This window comes from Ochotona princeps, chromosome 21, assembly GCF_030435755.1.
Source record: "Ochotona princeps isolate mOchPri1 chromosome 21, mOchPri1.hap1, whole genome shotgun sequence".
Classification (NCBI taxonomy): Eukaryota; Metazoa; Chordata; class Mammalia; order Lagomorpha; family Ochotonidae; genus Ochotona; species Ochotona princeps.
The window spans coordinates 31788136-31804353 of NC_080852.1; the positions used below are offsets into that span (position 1 = coordinate 31788136).

The following is a 16218-nucleotide window of genomic DNA, read 5'->3' on the forward strand; positions in this document are numbered from 1 at the left end:
AAGAGAGCTCCCACAAAACGCTTAACCAGGAATTTACACAGCCAGGACGCTGAGCTGATACTACGCTGCCAGAAGCTGAGCTGGCAGACAAATGGCAGGGCATTCTCAGAAATACGAGTGTTTGCTAGGTGACCTCGCAGCCAGTTGCAGGCAGTACTTCCAGGACGCAAGGCACTGTGCCCTACTGGGCCCGAGGGGCAGCTCACCTGAGTCGTTCTTCCTCTTTCTTGCGCAGGTTGAAGTCCCTCTGAACCACCTGGAGAACGTGCTCCGTCTCGTCTTCAGTCAAACCGGACAGGTCCAGCTTCCGCCCCATGGTTGGGTGTCAAACGGGGACAACGATGACGAACCGAGAGCTGGGAAATAAAAGGAGACACCACAGATTGCATCTCAGATAGAAAGCTCTAGAGGGACAAAAACCACCTACCGCAATTAAAACCGAGTTAAACACAATGTTTATACAAGATAGGGCCTTTCTCGGCACCCATACTCAGCAAATATTTGCCCATCCCTTCCACAAGGCTACAGGGAGAAAGAAAAATTAGCATCTGTCAGTTTTATCATCCCAACTCATACGAAAAAAATTCTTTCCAGCAAAATGCACCAAAACATAAAACTTCATAAAGCACCAAAAGGCTGATACTAAAAAATTCTAAGTGTCTAAGGATTGAAGCCTTCAGTTCTGGACATTACAGGCAAAAACAAAGTAAAATAAATTACAAATTTAAAAATGACTGATATACACTCTATCCCTGAAAGCTTCAATCATATGATGAAGTTAAAACTAAAAGCTTAAATTCTTTTGCAAGATAAATTATAGTAAATATGATCCGTTTTCGTTGTGGTCTCAGCAGCAGAAAAATTAGAAAGACATTTCCATATGACACAAACTCATCTCAAGATGTAACCTGAAAATCACAACAGATATTATGACTTTTTTTAATGAAGAAATCTTTTCACTCTAATAATACTGTCAGAAATAAATCTTTGGGCCAACTTGTCTAAGTAACATTGGGAGTGAGGCTGAGGGAGAACTAGTGCACCTGCTGCTCCACTAAGACTCCATCCTTAGGCCAAAAAAGTAAAGGGGGAGCGCTCCCCAATCCATCTGTAAGTGTCATGATGAGCAAGAAGGAACAGACTAGAGAGCAAAGTGAAAATGCAGCCCGGCTTCTCCTTCCTACAGCCTTTGCAAAGTGGCAACACGCCCGGCAGTTTCTCAGAAGCTGACCTGGCTGTTCCTTGAACTGCACGGTGCTGGCTTTTGGTTTCTGAGAATTCTAACCAGATTCCAAGAGGCTCAGTTAGTACAAGAGCAGCTCTGACCACCCAGAACCTGAAAAGAGGTCATCAGAACTCTCAGAGGAGAGCGGGCCTTCACGGAGGCAGAAAGTCATTCTGAAAGGACAAGACAGAAAATAGGAAGAACTTGGATATTCACCCTTTCCTTTAAGAAAACAATTAGCTTGTCTGTGTTCTGCAGAAAACAGCATCACACAGAACAGAAGAAGTGTCGGTGCCTGAGTCGGACACGGGCGGACCCTCTCGTTCAGGAACCAGTGAGCACCAGCCCAGGAACGGGATGCAGATGCCCCAAGCCACCCCGCAGGCTCAGGACACCAGCCTTCGCCTCGATGCTCCCATCCCTTGACTGCTTGAGCTTGTATTCAACCAAGATGGCAACAGAGGGTACCTATTAGAAAACTGATTGATGAGGAAACTAACAGGACTTCCACATTTAATTACATCACCACTTCCCAATAGTGCATTTCTCAAGTTACTGTTCACAAAAGCAGCCTGAGAATAAAGAGGCTCTGAGGTGTCATAAATTGGAGAAATGTTTCCAGCTGGATCATCCTCTTGGGGGCTTACACTGGCCTATTAGCTGCTCAGAGTCTGAGATGCCTGTCACGAAATCATCAGCTTGATGGTGTTTTACCCCAGATCTCACAAATGAGCTTGTCTGCACAAACCTCTTGCCTTGATAACAGGTACCTCTTTCTATTCAAAGAAACAACCAATGGGAAATTCTACTCCAAGTCAAACTGAGGAGAAGCAAACTCCGGGAGCTTTTAAAATATGATAACCAAATGGATCAAGCTATGTTTTAGTGAGACAAATGCAGCAGCCGAGGATTTAAAAAGGAAAGTGACTGAGTACAACTTTACAGTCACCAGGTTGGGCTGTCCACGCTATTCCCAGCTAACATACCCAAGAGGAGACACAGACATGTCTGCAGGACACAAACCTTGCAAAAGAAACAAATAAATTGCAACATTAAACACACACTTTAGGTAGTTCTCCATGGAAAACAATGTGCAGAGAAGTGATTTTCTATAATGGCACCTAGAATAGCAGAACCAATGACTAACAAGTACTTGAAGGGGATCTTATACACCCACAGCACATTTTTTTGTTTTGCTTTTTTTCCTCCATTTGTTTTCTCTGTGTGCATCCTAATGTACCTAATATAGAGAAAAAAAGCAAAAGGACCAAGTGCTCCCATGCAAAGTCCCAACAGCAATGAAGAACATATAGTGATGGGACATCCCTCTTCAGCCACTGCTACAATGCTAAAGAAATGCCTATTCCTACAGAGGAATCCTAATATTGTAAGTCCCTCATCTAAGGTACTTTCTATTAGGTGGGGAAAGAACTTGACCAAGGAGGAAATTTTTAAAAACTCACAAGTGCCTAGAGATATGTGGCTGTCCTTTGGAGCAAATGGTGGTGGGACTGATGTTTCACTGATCTTCTCTCCTTCACTTTCCAGAGTGTTCTCTCTGCCAAGAACTGGTTTCTTCTCTGAAAATTTTCCCCTGCCCATGCATAGGTGTAAACATGGCTAGAGCAGACATAGAGCAGACATGGCTACACCACCGGAGCACAGATCTTATGCCCTGACCCATAGTGACCATCAGAGCCTCCTTCTGGGAATGTGAGGAAGGCTGTGTTGGTCTTGCTGGCTGCTACATTCCTGCTGGAGACAGCTACCAAGGGTTCTTTTATCACTGTAATAAACACATTATCACTGCAATTTTGTTTTCAAACCTTAAAAAAATGGTTCCAAGAAATATAAAGGAATTCACAGTAAGCATGACTTTATGGAAATGTTGGGGACGGAGAGGGACTATTCTAAAAGTAACACAGAACCTCTTACTGTTTCTACAGGTCAACTTTTTGCCACTATAATAAAATACTTGGGGGAAGCTACTTATAAAAGGAGGAGGCTCACAGTCCAAGATCTAGTGAACCCCGTTAGTACAGCCATCTAATGAGGCTTGAAGATGCCAATGACAGAGCATGGTCAAAAAAACCATCACATGGCACATCAGGAATCCATAGAGAGCAAAGGAAACAGGCTGGCCTCAAGTCAGCCTTCATCAGCAACCCTCTCTTGAGAGCTATCTTCCAAAAGCAATCCCCAGAGACCTACATACCTCCTAGCAGGCCTCTCTGAACACTGAAAGTGAAGTAAATTCCCAGCATCTTTTAACTTTGAAATAGAAGTATCTATGTCAGTTCAGAACCCAGGAGCTTCCTTCAGTTCTCCCATGTGGATACAGATGCCCAAGGCCTTGGGCCATCCTTCACTGCTTTCCCAGGGCATAAGCAGGGAGCTGGATCGGAAGTGGAGCAGCTGGGGGATTAGAATCTGTAGCCATGTGAAATGGCAGCAGAATTCTAGCCTACTATTATACGTTGCATGCCCCAGGAACAGGCATTTGTTACAGTGGTTAAGACACCATTTGGGATGTCCACATTGCATATCAAAGTGCCCAGGCTTGCATTTCAGCTCTACTTGCAATCCCAGCTGTTTCTGGCAATATACAGCATGCGAGAAAGCAGGTGATGGCTCACATGCTTGGGTTCCATCCATGTGAGAGACCTGGATTGAATTCCCAGCCCCTGGCTTCAGCCTGGTAGGCATTTGGGGAATGAACCAATGGATGGGATTCCTCTGTTGGTCTATCTTTATCTCTGTTTCTACCTCTCACTCGTTCTCATTCTCATCCCCTCCCCTTCTACGTGGCCAACTAGAACTCTACAATCTAGCACACAGGGTCCCTTATGTGAACACTTCCTGATCTTGTTTACCATAACCTTTAATCACGCTGGTATTTTTTTATTATCCCCCCAGGTCCTTGGGGCTCTGGCCATTTCCGTCCAGCCTATCTTCTGTCATTCAGAATGAGCAAATCCCTGTGACTCTGTCTTTGAGTTCATCAATTTTGTTCTTGGTCACTATTCCATTTTTCGCTGTTCCAGAAATTTTTCTTAAAGGTTCTATTACATTTTTCAGTCATGAAATTTCCCATTTTATTGCAAATATTAAAAATATGAAAATACAGAATATACACCAAGAAATGCACTTAAATGTACAGATCTGTTTGTCAATTTTTTTAAAAGATTTCTTCTTATTGGAAAGGAAGATTTATAGACAGAAGCAGAGTCAGACAGATCTTCCATCTACTGGCTCACTTCCCAAACAGCCGCAATGGCTGGAGCTGAGCCAATCTCAGCTCAGGAGCTTCTTTCTGGGTCTCCCACGTGAGTGCCGGAGCCCAAGAACTTGGGCCATTTTCTGCAGGTTTCTCAGGCCATAAGCAGAGACCTGAATGAGAAATGGAGCAGCCAGGACATGAACAAGCGTCGGTGTGGGATGCCAGTGCTTGCAGGTAGAGGATTAGCCTGTTAAGTCACTAAGCCGAGCCTTGATTTTAAGTTTCATGTGCTTTCATCTGTAAATGTTGAAGCAATTTATGATTGCTGCCTTGAAACTTTCGCCAAGATGTATAATAACTGTGTAATGGAGACTATTGTATCCAGATGTGAAGATACAATGCAGTATACTTCCAGACCAAAAATGAACTCCCGATGAAACTGTTTACTATATCTTGACAATAAGATGCTGGACTCTCTGCCATTGTTCCTGCCCACAATAATGGACACATGACTGTGTATGAAGAATTATACGTTAGTAATGATATAGGGGAACTCAGTGGGTGGGAGGAAGGAATTGGGGAGGGGATAAGAGAAATCCCAGGGCCTATGGAACTTATAAAATGATGATGATGATAATAATAAAACCTTTGCCAAAAATATATAGAAGATTTTAGATGTCTTCACCATGCAGAAATGCAGAATGGTTGAGGAGACATATTTACCCTGATGGGACATTATACAAGGTATGCACCTGCTAAAACATTAGAGCACCACTTAGTATGTGCAAATTTTATATCTGCTAAAAAATTTTAACACGATGTGCTTAAAATAAATCAACAGAACCCATGCCAGTAAATTCCAACACATGGTTCATCTCAGTGTTGGTTAGGATTTTCATGGTTATTGGATGAGTGCTTTTGCTATTAAACCCTGGGCATTATGACCATGTTGGCAAGACAGGCTCCTATTCAGTTCTTTCGTGATAGCAGGCAGTCACTCTGTTTAGGTTTAGTATGCAAATCCTGCTCTATTTCCGTGGACTATAGTTCTCTTGAGAGCTTCATATTCAGAGCCTTCACCACAATATAAGTTATTTACTTTTTAATTGGAGAGAGTGTGAGCGAGACAGCCAGCGAAAGAGCAGGAGCGCTAGCTCACTCCCATCACATTCACCCCTCAAAGGGCGACAACGGCCCTGGGCTAGGGTGAGGGCGGGCGCCAAGACCTCCATCCGGGTCTCCCACAGGAATGGCATGCCCCTGATCATGCAGCCATCAATTGTTGCCTCTTTTTATTTTTAAAACATTTGGTTTTTTTTTTTCTACTGATGGAACAGCAGTCTCTTGACTTGCAGTAGTTAGAAAAGCAAACAAAAAGGGAAACATTGCCAGGACCCCTAAGACATTAGTAAACAGCCCTGGGAAAGACATCCCTAAAGAAACCTGCAGGATCGGAAACCAGGAATTTCCTTTGTTTATGGAGAAACATCTTTGAGGGGAACCTTTAAAAGATGCTTTCTCCACCATTAATATGGGTTTTTCTCTCTTGCCTTTCCCCCTGCCACTATGGCAGAGGATCTCGAGGCCCCCTCCCATCACTAGGATGGGAGTCTACTTTCTCAACTATTTCTAATAAATCTTACTTTAAAACTAAAAAAAAAAAAAAGAAACCTGCAGGATCACTTTCAGCATCTTTCTGAAACTGAAGCCATGAGGGAAAACCCACATGCAAAACCATCAGCCACGTCCACCTTCATGGAAAGGGTATGCTTCTAACCGGGCATAAACTCAGAGTCTTCAGACTCAGAAAGGTGACTCCACACATCACTCATGATGGACTGCTCACAGGAAACAAGCTCATCCAAAGGGGAAGAACATTCAGAACCGGTGTTTAATTCTCATAAATCATAAGATACCTAGGACTATATTCAGTAACAATATAAAAATGCTTCTAGTTCCATGAATTAAAGTACTCATTTTCTATGTTGCCTCCAAAAAAAAAGTAAAACAAAACAAAAAAAAACTTGTAAAAGGACTGCAAAACACTACTAAAAATTAACAACAAAACAAAAAAGCCCTCGAAGACAAAGGAACAAGAGGAAATGACAAGGCAACGAGTGATGTTCACATAACATGAAAGAGATGGAAAATTCACCAATAAAGGCTGACTGACCAGGCCAAGCAAAAGAAAAGAAAATCCGAGCTTGCAGAGCAGAAAGGTACTGAGATAATGTCCATTTGAGCCACAAAAGCTGGAAAAACACCAGTAGTCCCGGGGCCCTCCTCCGCTGCCACTGAGGAGTGGAGCTAGACGCAGCAGTAGGGTGTGCGCAGGCTCAGGCACAGCCCAGGGCTCCATGCAAAATCAGAGCAGGAACAGGATGATGGTGCTTGAAATGGGCATAAGGAACACTGAGCCCTCGGACCTGCTTCCTAAGCCTGGCTTCCAGCCAAGAGGGTGGCACTCAGTGGTACCTGAGCAGGTGACTGTGAAACAGCTGCAGCGGGAGGAACACATGTTCCAAAGGAAAGCACTGGCTCCCTGTGGAGGCTCCTCGGCCAGGGAGAGCAGCAAGGACTGTGCATCAGTGACTCTGACTCTCTCTGTCTCTCTCTCTCTCTCTCACTCACACACACACACACACACACACACACACACACACACACACGGCGCTCCATATGAAGCTAAGTATTTTATTACCTTACTCTTCAGCAGGCGGGAACAGTCCAAGATGAGCAAACCTCCAACTGGAAAGATAAAGACCAAAACTAACAAAAGGAATCACAGGGAAAATGTCTATAATTCTCTTCAGAGCTAAATAAAACATACCGCCACCCCCCACCCGCCAAAAAACACAGCATCATACCATCTGGACATGGAAGAAGATATTAATTTCACCCAGACATGGGAGCCTCAGGGGGTGAAGATGCAAAATTAAAAACAAAGACTGAGGGGTTGGTACAGTCACATAGCACTTAACCCTCCATCTGCAGCCCCAGCATTCCGTACGGGCACTGGTTTCTGCACTTCCGATCCATCTCCTTGCTGACAGCCTTGGAAAGCAGTCAAGACTGGCCCACATCCACCAAACATGTACAGAGCCTTCTAACCACAACAGAAAGATTATCAGCAACAGACAGAAATCTGTACGTAGGAGTTACACAACACTCCGAAATAATCAACAGGTTGAGAGAAATAATATGCTGGGATTAATGAAAATGAAGATACAGTATACCAAAATTCATGGAATGCAGCTAATGCAGTGATGAGGGGCAAATGAACAGTCATAATCACCTCCATCAAAGAGGATAACAAATGGATAACCTCACCTTCCACTTTGCGGCTGGACTGTTCCTAGGCCTCACCTAGACTCTTGAGGAACAGAGGTTTTTCTGCTCATGTCTGCTGAATGCTTTAGGTAATGCAGGGTTATGCTTGTGAGTAAAAAGACAGGGACCATGTCACTGCAAAAATTAAAAATAAGAAGGGATTGTGGGAGGGGAGAGCACCAAGTACTATGCTCTTAAAACCATAAAATTTAGGGCCCGGCGGCGTGGCCTAGCGGCTAAAGTCCTCACCTTGAAAGCCCCGGGATCCCACCCATATGGGCGCCGGTTCTAATCCCGGCAGCTCCACTTCCCATCCAGCTCCCTGCTTGTGGCCTGGGAAAATAGTCGAGGACGGCCCAAGGCTTTGGGACCCTGTACCCGCGTGGGAGACCCGGAAGAGGTTCCTGGTTCCCGGCTTCGGATCGGCACACACCGGCCCATTGCAGCTCACTTGGGGAGTGAATCATCGGATGGAAGATCTTCCTCTCTGTCTCTCCTCCTCTGTATATCTGGCTTTCCAATAATAATAAACCTTTAAAAAAAAAAAAAAACCATAAAATTTAAATACATGAAATTTGCTCCCTTGTGTAAGTTAAAGAAACTACAACAAGTAAAGCAAACTCAAGCAAGCAGAGCGAAGGAATTAATAGATATCAATGTTGAAAAATGAATTGGAAAGTAGAAAAACATTACAGAAAAATCAAAAAAACTAAAAATTGATCACAAATCTCACAAACATTTAGTAAGACTGACCAAAAAACAAACAAAAATAAATCAGGAGATTTAAACTGCTAAATCAAGAATTAAAATTGGAAATCGATATTGACTTTACAGGAATGAGAATTAGAGAACCCAAGTTAAATGGAAAATCTGCCAGAAAGAAGTGAATTACCAAAACAGACTCAAGAAACAGAAAATCTGCATAGATCTATAACTGCAAGCTACTGAATATACAGTCAAAAGCTTCCTATAATGAAACTTGGGGTGGGAGATACAAATTCTACCTAATAAAGAAGAATTAATGCCATTCCTTCACAAACTCTTCAAAAGAGAGAAAACACTTTTACTCAATTTAAGAGTACAATGCAACCTGATATCGGAAGTAAATATTGCAATGAAACAAAACCCCTCATTAATGCTATAGAAAATCCCTCAACAAATCCAACAACATTCAAGTAAAATTACATAATCATAACAAAATGGGATTTATGCCATAGACAAAACTAGTCAATCATATAAAGTTAAGCAATGCGATAGAGCACATTAGAATAAAGACAGAGAGGTATTGGGCACGGTGGTTAAAAGACACTGTCTGGGATGCCTACAGCCCATACTGGACTGCCTGGGTTCAAGTCCTGGTTCTGCTTCCAATTCCAATTTCCTAAATGTGTACACTGACTGACTTGTGAGACTGAGCTGGACATACAGCCGGGCAATCCACAGCACTGTGGGGCTGCTCATTCATCCCTGTCCACTCCCTAAGAGGAGAAATGGTAAGGCAGGGGGAACCTCCCATGCCTCCATGGGTGGCATTTCCAAGGACTCCAGCCACACCAGGAGGAGCTACCACAGCACCATCGAGACTGAGAGGGGACCACAGCAGCTGGGTCAGTTAGGAGCAGGAGCAGCTCCTCAGACAACTGTGTGCTGGCTGCAATCTTCCTCAAGTTTGAGCTTGCTCCAAACATGAGAAAGACTCAGGGACCCCGATGCAGGAACTCCTTGAATAGGAACAAGGGAGTGTGAGCCTGCAGAGGAATTATAAGAGGCAGCCAACACTCCATACAAGCCCAGAGGAGGCCCGTGTGCAGCAGTTACACCAAAGAAGCGAGTTGTCAGCAATCTAGCAGATGCGGACAAGTTGTCTCCTGGAAGGAGCAGGCCAGGCAGCCCGAAGGCCAGGGTTGAGAAGGATCAGCTCTGTGGGAATCCAAATTACCAAGAATAGCCCACATCCTAGAACTGGTCCTGACTCCAGCTCCCTGCCCATGCACAACCTGGGTGGCAGCAACAAAGGCTCGTCTTTGGGTCCCTAAAGATCCCGACTGAGATCCCAGCTCCCAGCCAGAGCCCTGAGCATTGTGGGCTCACCATTAGCACATAAGATAAGACATACTGCCTTTAACGGTGTCATGCTGTAAACACTGCTAACTTCACATCATGGAATTTAAACGATGTTGTAAACAACACCCAAGGTCTCGGGTGGAGAGTTGGTGAGCTTTCAGTTACATTCAGGACAATTGTGTGAGCTCAAAGCATGTCCTTGTTACTATCTTTACTTGAAGATTAGGAAGATGTGTAAGGGTGTCAGATCAATAAGGGGTGGAAATGTGATAGTTAACGCTACGTAAGAATGTGGAGAGTATTTTTCATGAGTTTAATATTTAACTCAGTGAACCTTTCCATTAAAGAAGACTGCCTCTCCTAATGTAAGTGGACCTCACCCAACCAGTGGAAGAACCAACTAGAACAAAAGACTGACACCTCCCCCCCAGATTCCCCCCCCCCACATACACAATGAGCAAGAGGTAACCCTGCAACAGGCTGGCATTTGACTTCATCTGCACCAGCAGTGTCCCCAGTCCCCTCCCACTGGCCCACCCTGCAGATTATGGACTCATCTGCCCACTCCACCCAATAGTGTGAGCTGATCCTTTCTAATACATCAACATCGAGATGGACTGTTAAATGATATCCTATCATTTCTGTTTCTTTGGAGAACCCAGATGCTAATCTTTAAGCAGTTCGGGGGGTGGGGGCGGAAAGGCTCACCAGTCAGCAGGAATGTTCAACAGGGGAGGGCAGTCTATGGGAAAACCAGTCTGCTATAGTTGTGGTGCAGTGCCAGTCACCACCATGGGGGTAAAGGTCACAGCTCCACCACCTGCTGGCTCAGCGATGGCTGCAGGGTGGGACAGACATATCTTTTTTTTTTATACATTTTATTATTATTCTTATTATTTTATAGTACAGTTTCATATTCCCTTATCCCCTCCCCAGTTCCTTCCCCACCCAGTTCCTCTATATCATTACTAACATATAGTTCTTCATACTCAGTCATATGTCCATCATTGCAGGCATGGACAATGGCAGAGAGTCCAGAATCCTATTGTCAAGATATAGTAAACAGTTTCATTGTAAGTCCATCTTTGTCTGGAAGCAGAAATGCATACCACACTACATCCTCACATCTGAATGTTAGTCTCCATTTCACAGCTACTGTACATCCCCTTAAATGAAAAGTCATGTTTCAAAATCAACAATAGGAAGAAAAGAGGAAATTTACAATTCCATGAATTTAAATGACATGTTACTAGATATGACAGTCTCCATTACACAACTACTGTACATCCCCTTAAATGAAAAGTAATGATACAAAATCAACAAATAGAAATTTACAATGCCTGAAGTTAAATGACATGTTCCTAGATATGACAGTCTCCATTACACAGCTACTATACATCCCCTTAAATGAAGAGCCACAAAACAAAATCAGCAGGAAGAAAAAAGAAATTTACAACACCAAGAAGTTAAATAACATGCTATTAAATGACTAATGTGTAGCTGAAGAAATGAAAATCAAGAACCTTCTTGAAGAAAATGATGCTACCATATGATATACGAGTCATTGAATGATTTAATCAGAAGGAAGTGTTTTGAAGAGATGAAACTAACAGTGAATAACAAAACCCATGTGATATAGTTTCCGCTAATCTTTGTTGAAGTGTGTCTCCTCCAGACAATAAGCAGATGGGTTTTGTTTTTAAATCCAGTGTACTACTCTATGATGTTTGATTAAGCTTAAGCCATTTACATTCAGAGTTTAATATACATGGGTGTTACGTTGGTCCTGTCATTTTAGCAATGGGTTGTTCATTGGTTTAGTCTTCTGTTGTCATTTTACTGGGATGTTCTTCCTGTTTGCCTTTGGTTTTGGTAGGTGCTATTCCTCTTCTCTGCCAAGAGAACATCTTGAAGTATCATTTGTAGGGCAGGTTTGGAAGAGACAAATTCTTTTAACTCTTCTTTACTGTGGAAGAATTTTATTTCATTTTCAAAGACAAAAGAAAGCTTTGCTGGTATGGTCTCTTAGGCCGACAATTTTTTTCTTTTAGAATCTGGAATATGTCACTCCATTCTCTTCTTGCCTGTAGAGTTTCATGTGAGAGATCTCCTGTGAGCTTAATTGGCTTTCCTTTATATGTCAATTGATTTTTTTCACGTGCACATTTAAGGATCTTTTCCTTATGTTCAACTGAAGAGAGCTTGATGATCATATGTCGTGGTGAAGATCTCTTTTGGTCAAGCCTGTTGGGAGTTCTGTGCCCCTCCTGGAACTTGTTTCCCAATTCTTTCTCCAGATTAGGGAAATTTTCCTTTATTATTTCGTTAAATACATTTGCAAACTCAGCTTCTCTTTCTGCACCTTCTGGGACTCCCATAACTCTTATATTTGGCCTCTTAATAGTGTCTTTCAATTCTTGAATACTTTTTTTTGGCCTGATCCAGCTCTGCTTCCAGCTTTTTGTTTGATTCCCCCTGGTGACAGGAAATACCTTCCAATTCTGAGATTCTTTCTTCTGCTTGCTTCATTCTATCTTGGAGACTCTCCACTGTACTCTTAATTTGCTCTACTGTGTTCTTAATTTCTGATATACCAGCCTTGATTTGCTTTATTGCTTCCTTAAATTCTTTGAACTCTTGCATGAGCTTCTCATTGTTGATCAGAATCTTTAAAATGAGTCTTATGGATTCTGTGTGCCCCATTTTCTCGATGTCTTCCTCAGTTAACTCTGAGATTGGCATAGGGTTTTGCTCCCTTGCAGGAGAGTTTTTGGCAATATTCATTGTGCCTTTGTCTCTTCTTTTGCTCTTGATCATTGTACTTCTGGTTAGCAGAGTCTTCTCCTTGGGGTAAGTTTCTAAGCTGTGTCACCCACAGGTCTACAATGCGATTTTCTTTATTGTCGTTGGTACACAACTGTTCTTGCAGCCACTTGTGCCACAACCTCCAGCAAGTTCCAGGTCTGGGTTCTTATGTCAGATTTCCACTGTGGTCTTCACAGCCCCAGCTCTTGGCTCACCACTCACCACTTCCTTTGATACCGTGGTGAGGCTGCACCGTTGTCTCTGCAACCTTTCTCCTACTTCTGGTTGGAGCAGGTCCCAGGATTAGAGAGACACCAGGTGTCCTATATAATTAGGTTGTTGGTGGCGCTGATCTTGTCGGAACCTGTTGGACATTAGGTCTGGGTGCCACACGGACCTATTTTGACCCATACGATGATAGTCAGTATTATTTTCCCGCGGGACCAGTGCAATCTCGGACCTCAGCAAGTTCTCGCGAGCTCAGCACATGCGCAGTTCACTGTTGTCCCCTGCAGTCCCAAAGCTTTTGACACAGTGCCCAAAATGGCGCCTGCCCTACAACCACTAAGGTTCTTGATTTGCTGGCCGTCAGATGCAAGGGCTATCCCAGACCTGCCCTGAGTGGAACCCGTAGAATGCCACGTCGTTGCAGTTCACCCAGACAGAAATGAGCTCACTCCCAGTTCAGCGCATGCTCAATCCTCTCCCTCGCCCTTTCCTCTTTACACAAAATGGCGCCCAATTCAGCTCTAGGGGGCTGACTGGACTGTGAAATCCACTCTGTTCTCGCACTGCCCGTCTGAGATCTGCTGCTCTGTCTCTGCTCCTGGTCAAATCAAACGGACCAGCAGAACGGACAGTTCTTTGTCTGGGTTCACCACCCGAGCTCCCAGTGAAAGTCCCTTCCCATCTGGTTGCTGGTGGAGTTCCGGCTGCTGGTGGAGTTCAGATAGCTGTTAACTGAATGCCACTGGAGTATCAGTCACTGCAACACCACACTGTTGTGTCTGCTGCTTTCCTGTGTCTGTCAGTCTCCAGGTACCCCTCTGCTGTTGTTCTGTCCTTTCCTATTTCCTGAAATATGTCCTCTCTGCTTCATCCTGGTTAAATGTTTTTCCGTCTGTATAAACGTGTCCTTACCCTATTCCGCCATCTTGATTCTCCTGGACAGACACATCTTGAGAGGGAAAGAGGTTAACAGGCACATTGGTGAAGAGGATGGCCCAAGCAGTACTGCTGGTGACTGGCTTACACAACCCCACTAGACACAGGTAGGGGAGACTGGCTCAGATGTGAGGGCATGGGGGTGTGGGGTGGAGATCAGCTTCCAACAGGCAAGAGTGATTCACAAGATCTAGGGTTCTTTTTATTTCTTTTTCTTTTTTCTAATTGGTTATCTTTTGGTTTTCCCTTCTATTTTAGTTTTAATTTTATAATGCAATTCCACAGGTTCTGAGATTTCCCTTACCTTAACCCCTCCCCAAAGTCCCTCTCCTCAACTGATTTCCCCCATATTATTACAATAGTACAGTCCTCCATAAGCAGTCATAAGTCCATCATTCTGCTATTTAAGGTGTGTCCTGACACTGCATATACACTGGTACAGACAATAGCAGACAGTCCAGAATCCTAATATCAAGATATATCCAAAAGTCTCTTTGGGAGCCCTTCTTTGATTTGGAAGCAGAGATGCATATTGCCCCGTATCATCTGCATATGAAAGTCTCTATTATGCAGTTATTATAATTAGACCTAGGGTTCTTATGGGGTGATGAACATAGACTTGAGGCAATAATGACACTGGCCCTTATGGTACCAAGGCTTGTGAGTTATCCTAGCTGGGAAGGGGAAGAACAGCAATCTCTCCAGAGTAGGAAGTTCTGGGGTCAGTCTCCAATTTAATTCCTGCAGAAACTCTGAACCTCTAGTGATAGTTGCATTGTCATGTTAGATGCTTCAAATAAAAATTTTCCACCATGTCTACACATGTCAGTTTTCTAGTACAGCCTATCCAAGGCATAGACCTGGAGTCACTGAAGGAAGGTGCTCTCCTGCAATGCACCTAAACCACCTAAAATGTAGGCTTTCCAACCTGTTCATTCTGGGTCTGGTGACTACTGTTCAGGATGGCTTTGTTGTGGACATAGTGCTGTCTGGCATCTGTTCTCAGAGCTGCCTGCTGTTCAGAGAAGTTGGGCTTGGCAGAAAGCAGATGAACAGCCCCTTCAATCTCCATCTCCACTCAATCACCTGGAGCTTGAGGTTTATTTGTAGAACCACTGACTAATGTGAGAGTGGCTGAATCTCAACAATTTCTGTGTCATGTAGCCTGTGTCAAATAAGATCATTCAAAATGCCTACAAAAGTGCCCAAAACTCCAGTCTATGACTGAAACTCAGAGTTCTATCTAGTACAAAAATAGAAATAAGACACAGAAATGAAGACCACAATCTTAAAGAAACGAAGTGTGCATATAAACAGTAAACTCCCATACCAAGCATCCCAAGGGTAAACACCATTGGCACCCTCCAGTAACAGCCACTAAAGTGTATTTAGTCAACTGTCTTTATGAATAATTGTCCTAGACAATGGAGGGCAGGTGCTTTTATTGTTGTGATCATCACCATTTTGACTCACTGAAAAAGAGGCTTCAAGTCAATGGGCTCCCCTATCTTTTGGAGATGACACACAGTTCTCTGGCTGTAGAGCATCCAGCTTTGAGGAAAGCTTCAAGATGAGCAAGACAAGATGCTGTAGCCAGTCCACACAGCAACACAAGGTTTCCTGTCCCGGGGGTTATGCGTGAACCAAGACCCAATGACTAGAAGTGTTCATAACAAGCAGAGATGTCCCACAGGACCTGGAGAAGCTGCAGGAGAAGCACCACAAAGGACCTGGAAAGTCAGAGCAGTCAGAACTACAAAGAATTATTTTCCTTTGAGGAGAAAGCTCATGCTCGCCACCAGGCCTGGTACTCAACATCTGAATATGGGACATTCAGCGACCGTGTGAACAGAGGAAGTAAGTTTCCTTCATAAGCTGGGTGTGCACTGTGCACATCCACTGTCCCACAGAAAATGCTACACAAGACCAGGTGCAAACCTCTGTGGAAGCAGTAAGTTGCATAGGCAAGAGATTCAGACTCCTACGCCACCCACGCCCAATGCTCTCTTTTCCCTCAAGTCTATCCTCAACTGAAAGTTTCTCTTGATCAAACCACACAACAGAACTGGAAGAACATAGACAAGGAGGTCTGATAAACAAGTGTAGGGAAGGGACTTTCAGAAGGGGTATGGATGGTGTGATGACACTTGCACACCAGTGTGGAAGGTCAAGGGCACCCTCTACCGAGAAAGCTTTGTGACCAGATGGACAAGACGATGCTTGTGAAGGTTGGACAGCTTCTTCCTCAGGGATTACTCAATTAGTTTATGCACAAAATGCATATGTAGCAGAATCCTTAGGATGACCCAAACAACACAACTAGACATGAGTACAACTTCACGGATTTCCCCTGTTCACGCCCTACAAATCCACTATCAAGGACAAATCACTTCCCACTAGGGAGACTGAA

At 43.8% G+C, this 16218-nt stretch overlaps 1 protein-coding gene across 4 annotated transcripts in view; it reads right to left on the reverse strand.

Moving 5' to 3' along the window:
* MYRIP (myosin VIIA and Rab interacting protein) overlaps nt 1–16218 on the reverse strand; it is a 153915-nt gene that overhangs the window by 120639 nt on the left and 17058 nt on the right. For all 4 annotated transcript variants that reach the window (XM_058678840.1, XM_058678842.1, XM_058678839.1 and 1 more), the window contains exon 2: nt 207–356. In XM_058678840.1, coding sequence (XP_058534823.1) covers nt 207–316 — 110 coding nt within the window. In that variant the 5' untranslated portion in view covers nt 317–356. The remainder of the gene's footprint in view (nt 1–206; nt 357–16218) is intronic.